The 19,670-nt window shown below is 35.7% G+C and overlaps 3 protein-coding genes across 5 annotated transcripts; all 3 read right to left on the minus strand.

Moving 5' to 3' along the window:
• Positions 1-9,079: 9,079 nt before the first annotated feature.
• SNRPG (Small nuclear ribonucleoprotein G) lies at positions 9,080-9,604 on the minus strand. Its single transcript, XM_023166030.2, has 3 exons — positions 9,445-9,604; positions 9,241-9,388; positions 9,080-9,183 (listed from the first exon to the last, which is right to left on the minus strand). Exons 1-3 carry the CDS (start codon positions 9,474-9,476, stop codon positions 9,133-9,135), a joined length of 231 nt encoding a protein of 76 aa, XP_023021798.1. The 5' UTR covers positions 9,477-9,604; the 3' UTR covers positions 9,080-9,132.
• Positions 9,605-10,228: 624 nt separating this feature from the next.
• On the minus strand, positions 10,229-12,677 carry LOC141481887 (uncharacterized). Its single transcript, XM_074174231.1, has 2 exons — positions 12,537-12,677; positions 10,229-11,611 (listed from the first exon to the last, which is right to left on the minus strand). The coding sequence occupies exon 2, from the start codon at positions 11,488-11,490 to the stop codon at positions 10,372-10,374; it is 1,119 nt and encodes a 372-aa protein (XP_074030332.1). The 5' UTR covers positions 11,491-11,611; positions 12,537-12,677; the 3' UTR covers positions 10,229-10,371.
• A 2,801-nt stretch (positions 12,678-15,478) lies between these two features.
• On the minus strand, positions 15,479-18,110 carry LOC111510151 (zinc finger Ran-binding domain-containing protein 2). 3 transcript variants are annotated; one of them, XM_074174272.1, is made up of 2 exons: positions 18,091-18,110; positions 15,479-17,589 (listed from the first exon to the last, which is right to left on the minus strand). In XM_074174272.1, exon 2 carries the CDS (start codon positions 17,577-17,579, stop codon positions 16,899-16,901), a length of 681 nt encoding a protein of 226 aa, XP_074030373.1. In that variant the 5' UTR covers positions 17,580-17,589; positions 18,091-18,110; the 3' UTR covers positions 15,479-16,898. The 3 variants fall into 3 exon arrangements, with proteins under 3 accessions (XP_074030373.1, XP_023021797.2, XP_023021796.2); XM_023166029.2 differs by lacking the exon at positions 18,091-18,110 and adding an exon at positions 17,823-17,934; XM_023166028.2 differs by lacking the exon at positions 18,091-18,110 and adding an exon at positions 17,768-17,926.
• Between the last annotated feature and the right edge of the window lie 1,560 nt (positions 18,111-19,670).

Here is a 19,670-nt window from a genome sequence, read left to right on the forward strand (position 1 = left end):
ACATTAATTTAAGTTTCCTAAGGAAAATAAAATACAGCCCATGTTACTCCTTGATAATGTAGCTTTCTGAAGGTGAAATAATTTTTAAAACTCTTCATCATTTTCGAGTTTACCCATTACAAACAAATCTCCAAAATATTCAATTTTTTAATCTTAATATTACATAAGATCACTTCAAATATGCAGTAATTACGTATGTCTAATGACTTGAGATTTTGGACTATAAAAGAATGTTGGACTTGAAATAACAGAATGTGACACGTTCAGGAGAAATTCGAAAGTAATTCTTGTCAAAAAGGCGTACTATACATTAGATGAAGTTTTTGAGGACAACATCGACACAATCTGCATAAATGTATATTCTTTTGTTTTCTATTTTTTTTGTACTGTTTTTATACGTGTCATTTGCTTACTCAATTTTAGTTTTACTCATTTACCTACAAGCTTACATTTTAACAAACAAACTGCTTGAGTATGTGCTCATGTGTGTATATAGATGTATGCATGTATATATGTATGTATATATGTGCCTAATTTCTCAATATCATATATATCATATCTCAATATCATATATCATATATACATTATATATGTACATATATACCTACATTACATATATACATTACATTCACCACTGGGTGAAATTACGAACTGAATGGCAACTGAATCAATTCGATGTTACAACTCAAATTTTGCAAAACTACTCTTGTAAACTATATTGTTATTTTTAGCTTCAATGTGATTTAACGCATTTTCATAGCTCATGTGCGCACATGAATTATTTTTTCTCTAAAAAAAGTAGTGGTATACAAGGAATTTTGACAAAAATATATACTAGGTGTAGCTCAAGTAAAATAATAAAGTAAACGTACCTTCCAACTATTCCCCTTTAATATAGTTAGGGAGTTAACTGATTTTGTTATTCAATAATCATTTCTGATTGTATAAGAAGGTAAATATTCGTTTTGAGGGCACCCGACGATTTTGAAAAAATGTTTGAGTGTACTTACGTCGGCAGCAACTATGAGTGCACCCTCCCTCTCTCCCACTCCATCCTCAACAACAAGGGCACCTCTTGCGAAGGGCGCCAAGAGCTCCGCCTTGGAAAAAGGCAAGGAACCGGCTGCCACCGCAGGAAAGCGCCCTCATGCGAGTACCTCCACGGAGGGAACCCCAAGAAGGTTGAAGAAGCTGCGCAGCGACAGAAATGTCGCTGCACCTTCCAAAACCTTCGTGGAGGCCGCCTTGAGACACCTCAAAGTAGCCATCATAGATGAGACTAACTTGTACGGTAAGGTTACCGCAGAACGAGAGAGTCTCATCAAAAAACAACTGTTGGAGGAGCTGGACAAGATCATCTTCTCCGCCTCCAGCAACAACAGCAAACCGCCCACGTTCAAGTCGTGGACATACTCCGGTGAAATCATCAGAGTGGTCTGCGATGACGACGTGATGCTAGAGTGGCTGAAGAAAGCCACAATGAATATTGAGCCATGGGAGGAGGCATCACTTGCGGTCGTCAGTGTGGATAAGCTCCCGAAGCTTACCAAAGCCTCACTCTGGATCCCGGAGGACGTCCACAAGACGACATCCGGTGAAAAGGAGAGGGTGCTGGTCGGCTAAAGGCGCAGAATCCTGACCTGAAGGTAGCAAGATGGTGCACCTTCCATCATGAGGTTAAGATGAACCCACAAGGACATCTCTTCGTCTTCGGGATCGGAGACGAGGATATGGCTGTCCTGAAGAAGAAGTCGATGAGGTTAAGCTACGCGTTTACCTCACTGACTATTAGGGCAACAATAAAAGAAACAGAGGGTACCTCTGAAGACCCTAGGTCCTTGGAAGTTGAACCACCTAAAGTGGATATTGACCCCAAGGCCACCATGGGTCCCGAAAAGGAAGTCGAAGCATCTGAACAGATGACATTCGATGACCTGACGGAGGAGGCACCCAAAAACAGCGAGGCCACCTCCCCCTTAGCAGGGGAGCAGATGGACCTCTAAAGGTAACTTTGTATCCAACAACTGTCTCATGGGCAAGGACGTTGGAAAAAAAGTAAAAATAATACAATGCAACCTCCAACACAAAAAGGCGGCAACGGCAACACTATGTCGCCACCTTGATGTATTGCAGGAGGCAATAGCTTTGATCCAGGAGCCCTGGATAATAAAGACCCAAATTACTGGTTTCAGTAGTTTAACTGGTCAAATTTTCAGCTTACCAAGCAACCAGCAACCTAGGACGGCTGTCTACGTTCCTAGGAAATACAGAGCGTTTCCGATGGCACAATTCAGCACCTCAGATCTCACTGCGGTCAAAGTTGAATGTCCAGTTGGGAAAGGCAAATATATGGCGTTGATAATCGCATCGGTGTACCTCCCTTCAGATGCAGCCACCCTACCACCGACCACAGAAATGGAGGTACTAGTGGACCACTGCCTCAACCAGAGAGTGGAGCTCATATTGGGTTGCGACTCAAACTCTCACCACGTGAGCTGGGGCAGGAAGGATATCAACGCCCGAGGTAAGTCACTATATGAATATATAATACAGAAAGATCTAACAATCTTGAACAGAAGCACGGAGCCAACATTTATTAATGCCCGTAGCCAAACGTTAATAGATATCACGCTCACGACAGCCGAAATATCAAACAAAATCCAAGACTGGCAAGTCTCGGACCATATCTCTATGTCAGACCACCGCTGGCTGACCTATACGGTAAGCCAGGATCTCAGGACTACTGTAAAATCCCGTGACCCGAAGAGGACGGATGTAGCTCTCTACAATCGACTCTTAAGAGGAGCTCTGCGGGAAACAGAGGTCCTGACTCCTGGCAACAATGAAGAACTGGAAAATGGAACACCTCAGGAAGACAGCGAAAACGACCTTTAACAAGGCAAACGTACAAGACTCGAAGAGGACTGGGTTATATATCAAGCCAACCTCAGAGAGTTCAAAAAAGTCTGCAGACGAAAACAAAGAGAAGCCTGGAGAGCCTATTGTGAGGCAGTCGAAGACTTTCCACTAGCTTCTAGGCTACAGAAGGCACTCTCAAATGACCACCATAAGACTATCGGCATCCTGACGAGGGAAAATGGCGACAAAGCCGCCGACCTCCAGGAGAGTGCTGAGATTCTTATGGAAACTCACTTCCCAGGTTCTATCTTTCCTGGAACGGCGAACTGGACGGATGTACCAATAACACCCTCACAATATGACTGGCAATATGCTAGTACAGTAATTGATGAGGACAAAATAAGATGGGCTATATCGGGCTTTTCCCCCTTCAAGTCACCAGGGCCTGACGGTATAAGACCAGCCCTACTTCAGTGGGGACTGGACACTCTTATGCCACACCTGGTTGGAATATTCAGAGCCTATCTAGCTCTGAGGTATATTCCCAGTAAGTGGAGAGAAGTAAGAGTAGTATTTATACCCAAACCAGGTAGGATAGACTACACCCTACCAAAAGCATTCCGACCAGAAAGTCTCACATCGTTTTTCTTAAAAATCATGGAGAGGCTATGTGAGCGGTATATAAGAGATGAAGTACTTGTTAACAACCCACTTCATTCAAATCAGCATGCATATACCCCGGGAAGGTCTACTGATTCGGCCCTTCACCATGTGGTTGGCAGAATCGAGAGATCATTGGATAACAAAGAATCCACCCTAGGTATATTCATAGATATTGAGGGAGCGTTTGATAAAACAACCTTTCCAACAATTACCCAGCAACTACACTCCAGGAATGTACCCCTGGTAGTAGGAGAATGGATACTCCAGATGCTCTCTAGCAGAGCAATAAGTATTAATGTAGAAGACATCACAGTAAAAGGACTGGTCATGAGGGGATGTCCACAGGGAGGGGTCTTATCACCCCTTCTCTGGAACATAGTTCTGGATACCCTAATTAATCACCTCAACAAAAATGGATTCTACACAATTGCATACGCAGATGACATAGTTATCTTGCAGACCGGCAAATTTGTAAACACACTGTGCGATAGAGCGCAGGATGGGCTCAAATTGATAGAAACATGGTGTAAGGAACACTCACTGTCGATCAATCCCAAGAAGACTGAGATGGTCCTTTTCACCAGGAAAAGAAGTTTAACGGGCTTAAAACCTCCGGAAATCTTCAAAAGCCAACTAAACTTCTCTGAAGAGGTGAAATACCTTGGTATTATCCTCGACAACAAGCTAACATGGAACTCTCATCTACAGAGTAGAGCAAAAAGAGCATAAGTGGCTTATGAGCAATGTCGGAGGACAGTGGGACGCGCATGGGGTCTTTCACCCCGTGTAGTCGCCTGGATCTACACTGCAATAATAAGACCTATGTTAACGTATGGAGCCATTGCATGGGGACCGAAAGTTCTACAAGCAACGGCCATCCAAAAATACATCAAATACAGCAACTGGCTTGTTTAAACATCACAGGAGCCATGAGAACAACACCAACCGCGGCAATGGAATTAATCACGGGTCTGACCCCTCTGGACCTGTACGTTAAGGAGGTTGCGTTAATGGCCATGGTATGATTGCACACGGCTGGTGTAAACCTAGAAGTAGGAATGGGTCGATTGAGGTTGGGCCTATGGCGGGAAGCGCTTACTGCGCAACCTCTGCTGCAGGCAACAAGTGATGCAATTGAACCCAGGTTTGTGTTTAATAAACCCTACAAAATACAAATTAAGCAGAACACAGAGTCAGATGTTACAAATGCAATACGGATTTATACAGATGGCTCAAAAACCAAAGAAGGCTCAGGATGTGGAGTGTACTCCAGATCACTAAGCCTAAGGATTAAGTGGGGAATGGGAAGAAATACCAGCGTGGTCCAAACAGAACTGGCTGGTATCTCAATCGCCACAAAAGAAATAACCAAGAAAAGAATTTCTGGCAAAAACATAACAATCTGCACTGATAGCAGACAAGCACTATTAGCCTTGAACAGACACCGTGTTACTTCAGGGCTAGCACTAGAGTGCCACCAAGATTTAGCCAAAGCCTCGGTAGATAATAACATTATCCTGAGGTGGGTTAAAGGGCACGACAGGAGTAAAGGTAATCGCATTGCCGACTCTTTAGCCAAGGAAGCGGCTGGACTAAGAATTTTAGGACCAAGTGGCACCCACGGCCTGATGACTTCGACAATTGCGGAACTAGTCAAAAGTTACACCCATGCTCAATCTCTAAAGAGATGGGATGAAATCAAAGGATGTAATCTTGCCAGGATCACCTTGGGCGACCCTGGGAAGCTGGCGCCGAAGAAATATCTGGCGATGACCAGGAAAAATCTACGCCTTACAGTAGGATTTCTGACTGGCCACTGTCAGCTAAGGAAACACCTACATAATATGGAGCTAGTGGACACACCTCTATACAGGATGTGTGAACAGGAAGATGAGACTGTCAGGCATGTCCTGTGCGAGTGCCCGGAGTTATCGTCAATAAGAGAGTGTGTGTTCGGCGAGTCTTGGCCTACACCTGCCGATATAAAGGAGATGTCTCCCAGCGACCTCTCCACCTTCCTGGAAAGGACAGGATGGACGACGAACTAGGAGGACAACTCCTCGGGAGGATGTACAATGGGTCACATGTGGCCATATATATATATATATATATATATATATATATATATATATATATATATATATATATATATATATATATATCTGTATTTTACGTTTTTAAGGTTAATGGCATAGTTGGTACGACTGATGCTGTCAATATTCCTAAAGTAATTCAAATGTTTTTGCCTTCATTCTTTGTGTTTTTCTTATTACTCACGTCAAACTAAAAATCCAAATCTACGAATTTGAAATAGTAGGCGGCGGCAAATACCAACCGCTTTTTTCTGAAATGTCACTAGTAAGAACATAGAAATAGAAGAATGTCACCAGAAAAAGCATTCGTTTTTAAATTAAGTTTTTTTATAAGAAAAATGTTGATTGTTGAATTGAAAAGTGTCAATTAATGAGGAATAAGGGGTAAAGGTGACCTAGTGAATAAATGCTTGTGTTTTTAAATAGTTTATCTTGTGAAAAAGAAGGCTGAAAATTTGCCCTTTTTTGAACTTTGAAGGGCCGTAACTTTGTAAATAAGGGAGAGCGCCGCTTTTTTCTTACTTTTTTAATCCTTTTCTGCCAATCTTCTTCGGTAATATCAGATACTTCTATAACTAGCTCTATTACCTTCTTATCAAATTTTGGAAAATTCTTTTTACGCCTGATGCTTTGTTTCAATTTTACCCACATCAACTCGATGGGATTGAAAACACAAAAATAGGGAGGAAATCTCAGTATGCTGTATCCATACTTTTCAGCAATACTTATTATTGGAATCACTACACAGGAGAAAGTCTGCGTTGTTATAACACTTGTTATTACTATTAGTAGTTGTTCAAGAACGCCACATATTAAACAGATAACAAAAATTGATTATAACGAAAAGTAATTATTACTGCACCAATATCGAATTTCAACACTCAAATCGCGATCACTTCCTGAACTAAACATTGACAACACGACGGCTCGCATTCTATTCGTCACCGTAACATGACTTCAAATTTAATTTTATGACTCTTCGGCCAATCATAAAACTCGGTTAATAAAAATTATCCAATACGAACCGCCAGTTCTTCAGTCCATGTGGACTAATTCGTAGCGGCATTATTTCTTTGTATTGGCTTTTTGACCTTTGAGTTCGCCGATAGCTTTAACAATTACTATATCAGTTACTTCGACTATAACTCATTGTGACGCCAATGGAAATATTTGCCATCTAATTACATCAAAGAAAATCACTTGTGAAACCAATCAAATATACCAAGTTAGATCATAATCAGAAAATCCTTATTTTTCAAAAAACAAAGCAAGTTAGTTCATATATTTAAGTATATAAAAGATTTTTGAATTAAATATGACAAGAAATCAACCCCCCGAAATTAATTCGAGACACCCTGTATAATGAAAGCACCTCACAATCAGCTACATTTTCTGGACCCACCAAAAAGGTATCAGGATATAGCAGAAGATTCATAGGAATTACATCAGTACCGAGAATTTCGTTATTTATCAAAATGTACAATCTTAAAAATTAACCCTCTTACTTACTTGAATATATTTAACTGGGTATTGTATAAATAATGACGACGTGAAATATTATAATTTGAGGTGATTATTTTCGCTATGTGAAAAACAATTTGGATTCACCTTGCTAGCAATAAATAAAAAATACATGTATATGGAGAAATTCAAATTATGGGAATATCAAAGAGATAGTTTATCTCTTCTAACAATAAATCAACTTCGCATAAGTATATCAAACTATTGAGCGTCTGTATAAAAAATTATCAACTCAGCTCTACCTCCTTTGGCCTTTGACAAAGTTTCAGTATCAGTTAACTTATTCTTACTTGTTTTGCTTGCTTAGAAAATCATCTACTGATTGAAATCTCATTTTTTTATAACTATCGAAATCAGCATCAATTATATGATTGTTTCTTGTTGCGTAAGTAGTCATAACTCACACCTTTGAACCAATCACAGTTGTCCGGATTCATAACTAACTGCCTCTAGGCCAATCATAAATGAGCAAATTCATAACTTTATGGTTGTGTTTCAATTAGTTTCAATCACAAATACAAAGGGGTATATTTTTAGGAGAGATTAATTTTTTCGAGTAATTTAATGCTTATATGAAAGTAGTTGTTTAGAGAAGGCTTTCTTCCAGTTTTTGTCTAAAAGTTACTTCTTTGCATGATCTACAAACCTTTGTGAAGAGTTTATTCTCATATTAATTGCTTTCTTGCATTCTTTGGAAAATTCCCACATTTTTTATATAGAGTGGGAAAGTAGAAAGCCAAAACTTTTCTTTTCCAAAAATTAATTTCTCTCAATAATATACCGGTTTCAATTTAAATAAGATTCATATGGCTAGGATTGAATCAAATAAGCGAATGATGGGTTATTACGTACTGTCATCGATGACAAAGTCATAATTTCATGAATGAATTGAGTGCTTCATCTTGTAATTTCTTCCAGATTGGTACTAAAGAGGCAAGTGTCTTATTCCGAAACTTCAAATGTTTGCCACTGAGGATGACAGTGTTCCATGTAAGAGAAATTTTGTTCATATAGTATATGGTGTAGCAATCCTGTGATTGATATAAACTTTTCAATACATTTTATAGTGTAAAAATTTTATAACTAGTATCATGAATAGTACACGAACAGTTAATGATCGTGATATCCCCCTTGACTACTGACATGGAAAACAGAAGAAAAAGCATATAAGGTTCCAGCCACTTTAAAACTTGTTTTTGCCTCAGCAGGACTTTTCCAAACTATTTCATTGATAGTCAATATCATAAACATATAAAATACTAATATATTATGTAAATATCTTATACTAGTCATCTCCTAGTTAATTTAGTGAACGAAATGTCACATAGCAAATTGGTTTGTATCAGATTATGAAAAATATGAAACAGTATTGAAAGTTCTTCTGCTTTTCTTTATATCACTCGAAGGGGAGGCGGTAGAGCCAAAAAACAAAATTTGACAATTCTAGATTTTGACGACCACTCATATCCCCGATCTATAGATTATTCTCTAGGTAGGTCTTGCCCTTTCCGAGATAGCAAAATTGAGATTGGCAGCAAAAATATCTGTATATTTCTAATATGGTGCCTCAATATGAAATAGTTTTTCACTATGGACTCGTTTTTGTTTGTGAAAGAAAGATTTATGGAGTCATTAGCCTCCATCGCAGTCCCATTAGCCATGTGACCCAGCAGTATGAATCTGCCTTCAACTAGAAAAACCCTCTCTCCAGAAAAATGTATGATCCATTCCAGTCTTTTTTATCAGTAGCAGACTTGGGACACTGTCACTTGCAGCAAATCACTAATTTTCATAAGTTTGTTGGTATTTATAAATAAGTGCAGTTAGAGAGAAGAAAAAAGTTTGTTGTAACAAAATTTTGAAGAAATTAAAATTTTCTGAAAACCGTACTTAAATTATGAAATTCATTGAGAATGAGAATAAGGAATAAATGATAAATGAACTGAGACAAAAATTAATTTACTTAAAAATTTAAACCATATCAAAAAACTAAATCCTAGATTCTATCTAAGGCTTCAACCATTACAATGCTGTTTCCCCGGATCACCTGAAAAAGTAACCTCAAATCAGGAAAATATTTTTTGGGTATATGTTCAGTACTTACAACCATCCCAATATTGTTTTTCGATCCATCTTTACATTCCTCAATAGATTCGTCGACAACCAAATTCATGAAAGGATCAAAACCTCTTAATATCCCTGTTACTTGTCTACCACCGTTAAGTTTCAAACTTAACTTTTTGTCCATGAATCTAATTGAAAAAAATTTATGTGATATACATTATACAGACATGAAGTTTCAACTTACTTTTTCAGTTCTGGAGGATGGGCTTTCGACATTTTCACAAATAAATTACTAATAAGAGAAACGGTTGCTCGTAAACAGAAATAATATAATGATAATGAAAATAATAACGCCTTTCTTCTTCTTCTTCTTGTTTCATCAATGGCATAGCTGCCAGGACTATCCAGCCAGGAGTTTCAGAATCATGTTGCTTTTCTTCTTCCTTTGGCATAATGCTTCTCGGTTCTCTCTATCTTCCTTAGTTTTTATGACCGTCGCATCCTACTCGGCACATTTGGCCAGTTCTCCTCGTTAACACCATTGCGTCACAGTATTGCTTATACCTTATACTGTACGTTATATGTGTATCTAGATTTATCTTAATTTTAGTTAATGAGAGCTGCATGTTCTGTTTTTTGCAAGGAGTGTCTCTAGTTCATATTTTTTTAATATTTCCAGTTTTAATAATTTTCTTCAATGGAGTCGGTCCATTTTTGCATGATTTTTTTCCGGTAAATATATATATAGTACATATTTTTTGTTTGAAGGTGATTGACAATGTTTCGTGATGAATTTCACTAGTTCGGACTTCCATTGTCTATTATATGAAATGATTTGAAATCCCTGAAACAAGTAAAAAAGAATAATTAAAAAAAGAATAGTTGAAAATAAAAATTATATTAAGCAACAATAAACCTGAAATGAAATGATAGTAAAATAACCTACAAGTAAAAATATAATAATTGAATAAATAAAATTTAAAGGAATGCAAAAAGAAAATAATAAAAAAAATAAAAAAGTGTAGAGATTCCAAGTCACGTTAGTTCACGACGTTTCGATTGTTGGTATCTACAATCGTCTTCGGGTGATGACTGGACTGATTCCTCCGAGAGATGACTATTTTATAGGTCGTTGAAATACTTTCACTTTCTCTACTTTCCATTTTCCGCTTCACTGATTCCGTGAGAGATGACCAATTTGGCGGGAGTTGGTCATTTCTCGTTTGATGATGGGTTTCCATATGTTTCGTATATCTACGCTGGCCTGGCTGAATACGTTGTTGGACAACATGTATGCGGCTTCCTTAAATTTTCTCCTGAACCAATGTTCCTCTCTGTGCAAGATCTCAGCTTGGGACCACTCGATGTTGTGTTGATGGGTCCAAACATGGTCTGCTATTCCTGATTTGCTGGTTTCTCCTCGCTGTGTGTGCTTCTTGTGCTCGGCAATGCGAATATTCAATGGCCTCTTAGTTGCACCAATATAGGATTTTCCGCACTCACAGGGTATCCGGTAAATGCAATTCTTGGAATCGCAGTCCGCGTTTGGGGGCCTGGTTTTCGTGAGGCTGCTACGGATAGTGTTACCGGATCTAAAACAGGTTCTAATGTTGTATTTGGAACCAATTCTTCTTATCCTCTCCGATAATCCTCTGATGTAGGGAAGTGCAAGCACTGGTTGTGACGGCTTCTCTTCCTTGCGAGGCTCCTGCTGTCTTTTGGCCAAAGTCTTTTCTATCATCGCTTTGGAGTATCCATTCCGTCGAAGATCACTTTTGATGATGTCTAGTTCCTTCTCGAGACCTTCCTTTGTATTACAAAGCCCAAAAGCACGGTCTAATAGAGTCTTGATGATTCCTCTTTTTGTCGATTGATGGTGGTTGGATTCGTGGTTCAGATACTGTCCCGTATGAGTGGGTTTTCGGTATACAGATGTTTCCCACTTAGTGTCGGTCCTCTTCACCAAAACGTCTAAGAATGGCAATTCATTGTGGATTTCCTTCTCCATTGTGAAAGTGATGGAAGGTCTCACGCTGTTGATGTGTTTCAGAAAGGCGTCTAGTTCAGTATTCCCATGGTTCCATATTATGAAGGTGTCGTCAACATATCTCAACCAGACTCGAGGTTTCTTGTGGGCTTCTTCAATGGCCAGAGTTTCAAACCACTCCCTATATATGTTGGCTATGACTGGTGAAAGTGGCGATCCCATTGGCAGTCCCTCATCTTGTGTAAAGAATTCGTCCTTCAGTTGGAAATAACAGTTTCGTACACAGCATCCTAGTAATTCCATAATTACTCCTATAGGTAGATTCGTTCTCTCTTTCAGGTTCCCGTCTTCGGATAGCTTTCTCTGTATGATTTGGAGTGCTTCTTCGACCGGAACGTTGGTGTAAAGGCTTTCCACGTCGAAACTAATTAGTTGATCTTCCTGTGTGACTTCAATTGATCCTAGTAGTTCGACAAAATGTCTTGAATTCTTCACAAAAGACGATGTTCTCCCTTGTAATGGTTGTATTAAGGGAAGTAAAAATCTAGACAAGTTTTGAGTAGCCGAATCTCTGGAGCTGATGATCGGTCTAAGCGGAACGTCCTTCTTGTGGATTTTGGGTAGACCATACAAGTGAGGGGGCTTACTGTGGTGCGGTGTTAGGCATGATCTTTCCTTGTCCGAAAAATAGACTTGGTGTTTTTTCAAAATCTGGTACAACTTCCTTTCGATTGATGCAGTTGGGTCCCGTACGATCTTTGTGTATCGTCCCTTCTGCAGAACCTCTTCGATCTTCTGTTCGTAGAGAACGGTATCCATTACCACAGTAGCGTTTCCTTTATCTGCAGGTAGGATCTTAATGGTGTTGTCTCTACGTAGGCCGTTCAGAGCTCTACGTTCTTCCTTGCTGATGTTAGATGTTGGAACTGGTTCTCGATCCAACTGTTCTCTAATTTTCCATCTGAACTCTTCTGCCTCGGTCTGGTCAATGAGGGAACTGGTGGATTCCACTGCAGTAATTATCTCCAAAGTGGGCACATATGTTGGCGTAATGGCAAAATTCAGGCCTTTCCTCAACAAGGATTCCTCTATTCCCGTGAGCGGGCGGGAACTCATGTTGATGACGTTGGTGGCTTCATAGTTGTCCTGTTTTCGGTCTGTATTTGGGCATTGTTTCCTCACTAACTTTCCCCACTTTCTGTTGTGGGTATACTCCATGTCTTGGCGGATCTTCAAGCACGTCCTTTCAATCTTGGCAAAGATTGGTCCATGATCATCTTCCAATGTCTCTCTTCTTATTTCTTCGAATCGTTCTGTGGCATCCTGCAGCAAAGTTGACCTCTTCCAACGGTGATAATTGATTTGAGACCTTATCAGTGCTCGGCTGGCGCGTTCCAATATGCGTTTAGCTCTCTCTCCTGGGATTGGCGATTTCAGTAGAAAACCTTTGGGGATGATGTTATTGTCTCTGGCTCTGCACAGAAAACTGAGGTGAGGTGAGTGAAAATACATATTTTTTCTTTATTTTCAATGATATTTCATTGGAAGGTTTGCCTGAAATTGATTTTTTCGAATTAATAGTTTTAATAATTTTCATTAATGAGGTGGAATAATTTTTGCAACAAGTTTCTCTGAAAAATATCCATAGTCCATATTATATATATATATATATATATATATTATATATATATATATATATATATATATATATATATATATATATATAATATATATATATATATATATATATATATATATATATATATATATATATATATATATATATATATATATATATATATATATATATATTTGGCAAGTTGACTTGGGTGTCACACCAATAGGTGGTTCCACTTATGTTTCGCTCGCGTTTATGCAGCTATCAAGTACTTTCTTGGTTTTTTCTCAATTTGTCTTCAATAGAGTACCGCCTGCCCGGTACTGACGATGCTGTATACCGGTGGCTCTTAAATTGAAATCAATATGGGAATGATCAAAGAGTACTTATCTATTTATTTTTTTATTTTCATGAAAATATTTTCCAGCAGCTTGACTGCATTAACCTTTCTAGATTATATATATATACATATATATATATATATATATATATATATATATATATATATATATATATATATATATATATATATATATATATATATATATATCTAAATGTATAATATCTATAGTTCATATTTTTTTCATTTTCGAAGATATAATGACAGTAAGGAAGATTTGACTAAAATGTTATTTTTTCAAATTTCCATTTTTACCTAATAATTTTCAGACCATTTTTGCAAAAAGTTGTTCTGGAAAATATCCATAGTGCATATTTTTCTGGCTATTTTATAATTGACATTTTCTTTGTTTATTGTGCATTGATTTCTGTCAACTGTACTTTTCAACCAAAGAAATACATATTATTTCGAAGATGTTTCATAGCGATAGTCAGGAAGGTTTGACTGAATTTGATTTTATTTTTCAAATTTCTAATTTTAATCATTTCCATTAATGAGGTGGGGCCATTTTTGCAACACGTATTCCTGACATATATCCACAGTTCATATTTTTTCTACATTTTAGAAAATATACCATAGCGACAGTATTAAAAAAGATTTGACTAAAATATAATTTTTTTCAAGTTTTCAGTTTTAATAATTTTCTCAAATAGAGTCAGCCCATTTTTGCAAGAAGTTTTTCTGGGAAATATCTATAGTTCATAATTTTTCAATTTCTATCATGTTTCGTAGCGACAGCCAAGAAGGTCTGACTAAAATTGATTTTTTTTTTGTATTTCTAGTTGTAGTAATCTTCTTAAATGATGTGGGGTCATATTTGCAAGTTCTTTTAGAAAATTTCAATAATTCATAATTTTTCTTCATTTTCAAAAATATTCATAGTGACAGTAAGAAATAAGTTTGACTGAATTTGATTTTTTTCGAATTTCTAATTTTAATAATTTCCATAAATGAGCTGGGACCATTTTTGGAACAAGTATTCCTGACAAATATTCATATATCATATTTTTTTTTTATTTTCGAAGATATAGTGACATTAAGGAAGATTTGACTAAAATATTATTTTTTCCAATTTCAGTTTTAATAGGTAATTTTCTTAGAGTCAGGCCATTTTTGCAAGAAGTTTTTCTGGGAAATATCTATAGTTCATATTTTATCTGCATTTTTGAAGATGTTTCATAGTGACAGTGGAAGGTTTGACTGAATTTGATTTTTTTCGAATTTCTAATTTTAATAATTTCCATAAATCTGAGGTATGACCATTTTTGCAACAAGTATTTCTGACAAATATCTATAGTTCACATTTTTTCTTCAATTTCGAAGATATAGTGACAGTAAGGAAGATTTGACTAAAATATAATTTTTTCAAATTTCCAGTTTTACTTTTTGCAAGTTTTCTGGGAAATATCTATAGTTCATAATTTTTCATTTTCTATGTTTCGTAGCGACAGCCAGAAAGGTCTGACTAAAATGGATTTTGTTTCGAATTTCTAGTTGTAATAATCTTCTTAAATGATGTGAGGCCATATTTGCAAGAAAAGTTCCTTTAGAAAATTTTAATAATTCATAATTTTTCATTTTCAAAAATGTTCATAGTGACAGTCAGGAAAGTTTGACTGAATTTGATTATTTTTTTTTCTTCGAATTTTCAGTTCCAATAATTTGAAGAAGTCTCCAGTTTTCCCGTTCCAACAATTGGTTACGACTCTTCTGGCCTTAGCAGCAAGAAGTACTCTTTCCATATGTGAGACATCTAATTATTCAATTTCAATTAGAAATCAAATATTTCATTTCGTATTTTACATACTATAGCAAGTTCTCTCGATAACGAATTATTAATACATATTCTTCACAATATATATATTTGTATACTTATGATTTAATATATATAGTGATAATTTTGTGAACGAAATATTTGGAAAATTCATCAGCCAACTTCAAGTTGAAAATAATTTGAACTAAACTCTACTCACGAATTGAAGGAAATAGTTCAACACCTGCAAAAAACCTCCAAACCTGTGAAACTCGTACCAATGTAAAGAGGAGTATTTATTATTTCCCCCACATACCTAAACTGACAGATAGGATGTTATAAAAACAACTACTGGAAAACAGTAATGTAGTGTATATTATTCGTTTGTTCATTCTTTTATGTGGTTGTTTAAAAGCTCAATTCCTAGTAACTTTTCCTCGATGGCTCTAATTACTTTTTCAATTTCTAACATTAACTCTTGTCGAAATTATTGAAAGTTTAGGCAAAAAAAATAAATTCATTATGTCAACATATATTTAATAAGTGAACCTGCAAGTACTATATATTCAACCAGAATAAAGTAATTGAATGAAATTACCTAATAAAATACATCTACTCTGAACGATACAAATCATAAAACTCAGTGCAACTAAGCCAGAGAACCTCAAACAGGTTTCCAATACTATCATTATCTGACACATGCTTACTATCCAAGTTGGCTACTGAAGAACGATAGAAACATTTGTCAAAACACTGAAATGAAATAAAATAATGGAAATTTAGTTCCATTGGACAGAACAACAGATATTTAAAACAATAAGAGTTAAATCCGACATGTCAACTTATTCAAACAAACAAAATTTCAGAACAGTAATTAGCGATGTGTTGTCAATACTTTCAAAATTATGAAACACAATTTCAGAAAAACAGGAATTGATGTTGAATACTAATTCATTACGTGATTTGCTTGGAGTTAATAACAGTCTTTATTTAAATTTGTCAAAAACTGTACCGCACATGACTCGATAAAAGTAATTTTCAAAAACAAATTTGAAGTTAGAAGTAAGTAAATATGTCTATATATATAAAATTGGTTTTTACATTGAAAAATCATGTAATGAATTGTTTCATACAATTACATATATTTGGTTACAGCACATTAACAAAAAGACATTTAACAAAATTTGATAAAACATCAGCAAATCGGACACAAATAATAAACATTCACTGAAAATAAATTGAGAAAAATGATAAAATCATCATCATAAAATTATTTACGGGATTTGAGGGAATTGACAAGAAAAAACAGTTATAAGTTTTGGAATAATTCACTAATCTTAAAATCACATTATTTAACATTTTCATGATGACAATACTTCTGTCCCTCCTTCTAACTTTTGAACGGGACAAGATATCAATGTCAGACAAAATTTACATAAAAAAAATAATAGTTTTCAGTATTCAAAAACAATCAAGAGAAGGGTCACAAAATTCCCTACCATTCAAAAAATAATTTGATAGCAGCCGTTCGGCTGTAATGCAAGTAATGCCACACTGGCAGTCATTATAAATGACCAAAATACAAACATAATTTGTTTAGAGTGTAGAAATGAGTTTTAAGACAAAATTTATTTAAAATCTTGAAGTATAACTAAAGCAAGCTATTGTGTGTCAAGGATAAATTGTTCATTATATGTTAATAACTTGTATTGTATTCAAATTCCAAGTTATTTTTCATGTCAGACACTGAGTCCAAGAAATTTAAAATCATATACACATTAAAAGCAAAAAACCGAATTTTTAATAAAATTAACAGCAAGTTATGATTTGCAGACTACACATTAATCTAGTTTGATCATCACCATAAAAATGTTAAATCAGACCAGCTGATATTCTCTATTTTCAATTTGAAAAAATAAAAATCAATAGGTAATATACATTCAATAGTTATTACGAGAGGGCGACAAAGAATTGTTTCTGCCCTTATCCTTTTTGTTGTCTACCTGACCAACATCTCCCCAATCTGATAAATCATACTTAGACAAATCTCCATCATCATCATCGTCATCATCATCATCTTCTTCATCTTCCTCATTCTCAATAATTCTTTCTTTCACCTTCTCGCTTCTAGCACTTTTTTTTTCAACACGTTCTTCTTCGTCCCCATCACTTCTTGAGTGAGTTCGTCGCCTTTTCTTTCTCCTCCCAAATTCGTCATAGTCATCATCGGAATCTTGACGTTCCTTGTATTCAACCACACCTCGATCATTATAGCCACCTCCGAACCCGGTTCTTTCTTCGACTTCGCCAAACTTAGGGGCATTGCAGACGTTGCAGGATTGTCTGCGTGCCCAATTAACGTTACCGCATTTGTTACACTGCCAGTCATCAGCACTAAAAAGGCCTTTGCTTTTTTCTGCTGCCGCTTTGCCGATTTCCGTTCCCAACTTTCTCTTTTTAGCAGCAGCCAAGCTGTGAGCTTTCCCCTTGTTGCAACGGTTACAATTGTTTCTGCGGGCAAAATTTACGTTTCCACAGTCTTCGCATGTCCAATCACCTTCGGCGCTAGGGCTTTTGAGGCTAGGAGGTGGTGGAGGAGTCAGCTCTTCTTCGTCGGACATTATTGTTTATCTGCAAAAAAAATAGTGCTAATTAAGTTCTTTCGAAAAAGATTGCCTAACAGAAAATAAGACGTATGATAATGTCACCAGTTTAGGACACTGCATTTCGATAAATCGATTTTATAATTATTTCATTTTCATAATATCCAATCAATTGATCACTAAATCTTCCGGAGAGTACCATATACCTTTACAAATAACGTTTAAAGTTATGAAAGTTCTTTTAAAATGCAACTTTCTCACAATTTCCGATTCAGAATCACTGATGGCATATTGTTGATTTTTGACTTTGATCAAATGCTTCTTCTTCTTTTATCTTTTAACAAACCACCATCACAAAATAACACAATACCAACACAGCAAAACTAAAGTTGCTCCAATTTTTATGAAAGCAAAATTATAACCAAAACACAAAATTTATGTATCAGTTGAAAAAATAGGTGTTAGATTGAATGAAAATTTTCTTGGATACTTTCCATGAAGAACATCACACAATTTTCTTGTTCTGTACCTTTTTTGTGGATAGTGATATTCAATGGTCTTTCAAATGATTACTGATCACAGATTATGAGAAAATTATGAAATAGTTTCATGGAGATTGAAATAAACTATACATTTTCAGGGCTGCCACGACCAAATGTATAAACGTATAGTAGTCGTAGTGTTAAAATCAACTCTTCCTTTTGCTTTTCAGGGCTACCACAACCAAATGTATAAACGTATGGCAGACGTAGAGCCTATTCAAATTCGCAACACTAGAATTGATGAATGTTACCAAACCAAACCAACCAAACCACAACGAAATGTATACACGTATGGTGAAAAGGTGATTTGAAATCCATGAAATGAAAATGAACGGATTATTGTTGATAATATTGAAAATATCCGAAATAAAAATTTTCGAATGAGTTAGATATTTCAGAAATAATAAAGATAAAAATTGAATGATGCCAATAAAATACAAAAAATGTAGGAACGCTGATTTGTGAAAGAAACAAATTACAATGCCGTGAAATGTAATGAATCATTAATGGGTTGAACAACAAGTGAAATATAAATTACATAAAAAAATGTAAAAATTAAAAGAGTATATAACAAAAATAAATGATGAAAAATGCAAAAGCTACTTCACAGCGTTTTTTGGTTGTTAGTATCTACAGTTGTCTTTTGGTAGTCAACATCCGAAAGAGAAATTAAATGAAAATAAAATTGAGTATGAGTTTAAAAAAAAAATAAAGAACGGTAATTTGTGAAGAAAACGAATCATTGTGGCCTGAAATGAAAATAAATTGTTGAAGGGGTTGAACATTAAGTGAAACGTGGATTATGAGTAAACAAAAAAAATAAAAAGACTGAAACAAAATGGTGAAGAATAATGAACAAATGTATCAATGCTCATATCACAATTATGATACTTAAACCATAAATATTAAGGTAATATGCACGAAAGTAGAAAATAATATTTATAAATATTGTAAATTCAATAACAAATAGGATGAAGAAATGTTATTGTTAAACATTGCTCTTTTATGATTTTTCCAACATTTTGCATCACCAAAAGTTGTGGGGAAAGATGACTGAAATGATTTTTCAACGAACTCAATAAAAGATGTCTGGGGAGACTGTTGATTTCCAAATATATCTTGGTTAGAATTGGGATATGCTCTGAAATGGAAATATATATTTTCCATATTGAGAACATCGTTTTCTTTTTCAAATTCTAAACATATATTACACTCGTGCTTATCTAAACATTTTTTCAAAATATATATGTGACAGCATTTTCTTTATCATGATTTCACAATCAAAACTTTGTCAGTTTGATATGCCAACAATGTTAAATAACTTAAAAAAAATATATACATGAAAACGTTGCCGATTATCAAGGCAATTCACGACGCATCCAAAAACTATTCGCTAGCATTCGATCATGGGCGCTGTGATTCATTACCAAAAAGTGGGGATAGTAGGTCTTCTGGGTCATTAAACCATTCTACTGTGACCGAACTATCCGTAAAATAATAATAAATATATATTCTACTGTGACAAAACTATCCGTAAAATAATGGACTGTAACTATGGACTGGCAAT

This window comes from Leptinotarsa decemlineata, unplaced genomic scaffold, assembly GCF_025532065.1.
Source record: "Leptinotarsa decemlineata unplaced genomic scaffold, Ldec_3_MD MMD2_P_RNA_scaffold_12, whole genome shotgun sequence".
Classification (NCBI taxonomy): Eukaryota; Metazoa; Arthropoda; class Insecta; order Coleoptera; family Chrysomelidae; genus Leptinotarsa; species Leptinotarsa decemlineata.

What these genes read in the sequence shown, in the direction of transcription:
- LOC141481887 (XM_074174231.1), bottom strand. Translation starts at nt 11,490, where the DNA reads ATGGAATTACTAGGATGCTGTGTACGAAACTGTTATTTCCAACTGAAG.
- SNRPG (XM_023166030.2), bottom strand. Translation starts at nt 9,476, where the DNA reads ATGTCGAAAGCCCATCCTCCAGAACTGAAAAA. An exon ending in CATCCTCCAGAACTGAAAAA is followed by an intron (nt 9,389 to 9,444) that starts GTAAGTTGAAAC and finishes TTTTTCAATTAG; the next exon opens with ATTCATGGACAAAAAGTTAA. An exon ending in AAAACAATATTGGGATGGTT is followed by an intron (nt 9,184 to 9,240) that starts GTAAGTACTGAA and finishes TTACTTTTTCAG; the next exon opens with GTGATCCGGGGAAACAGCAT.
- LOC111510151 (XM_074174272.1), bottom strand. Translation starts at nt 17,579, where the DNA reads ATGTCCGACGAAGAAGAGCTGACTCCTCCACCACCTCCTAGCCTCAAA.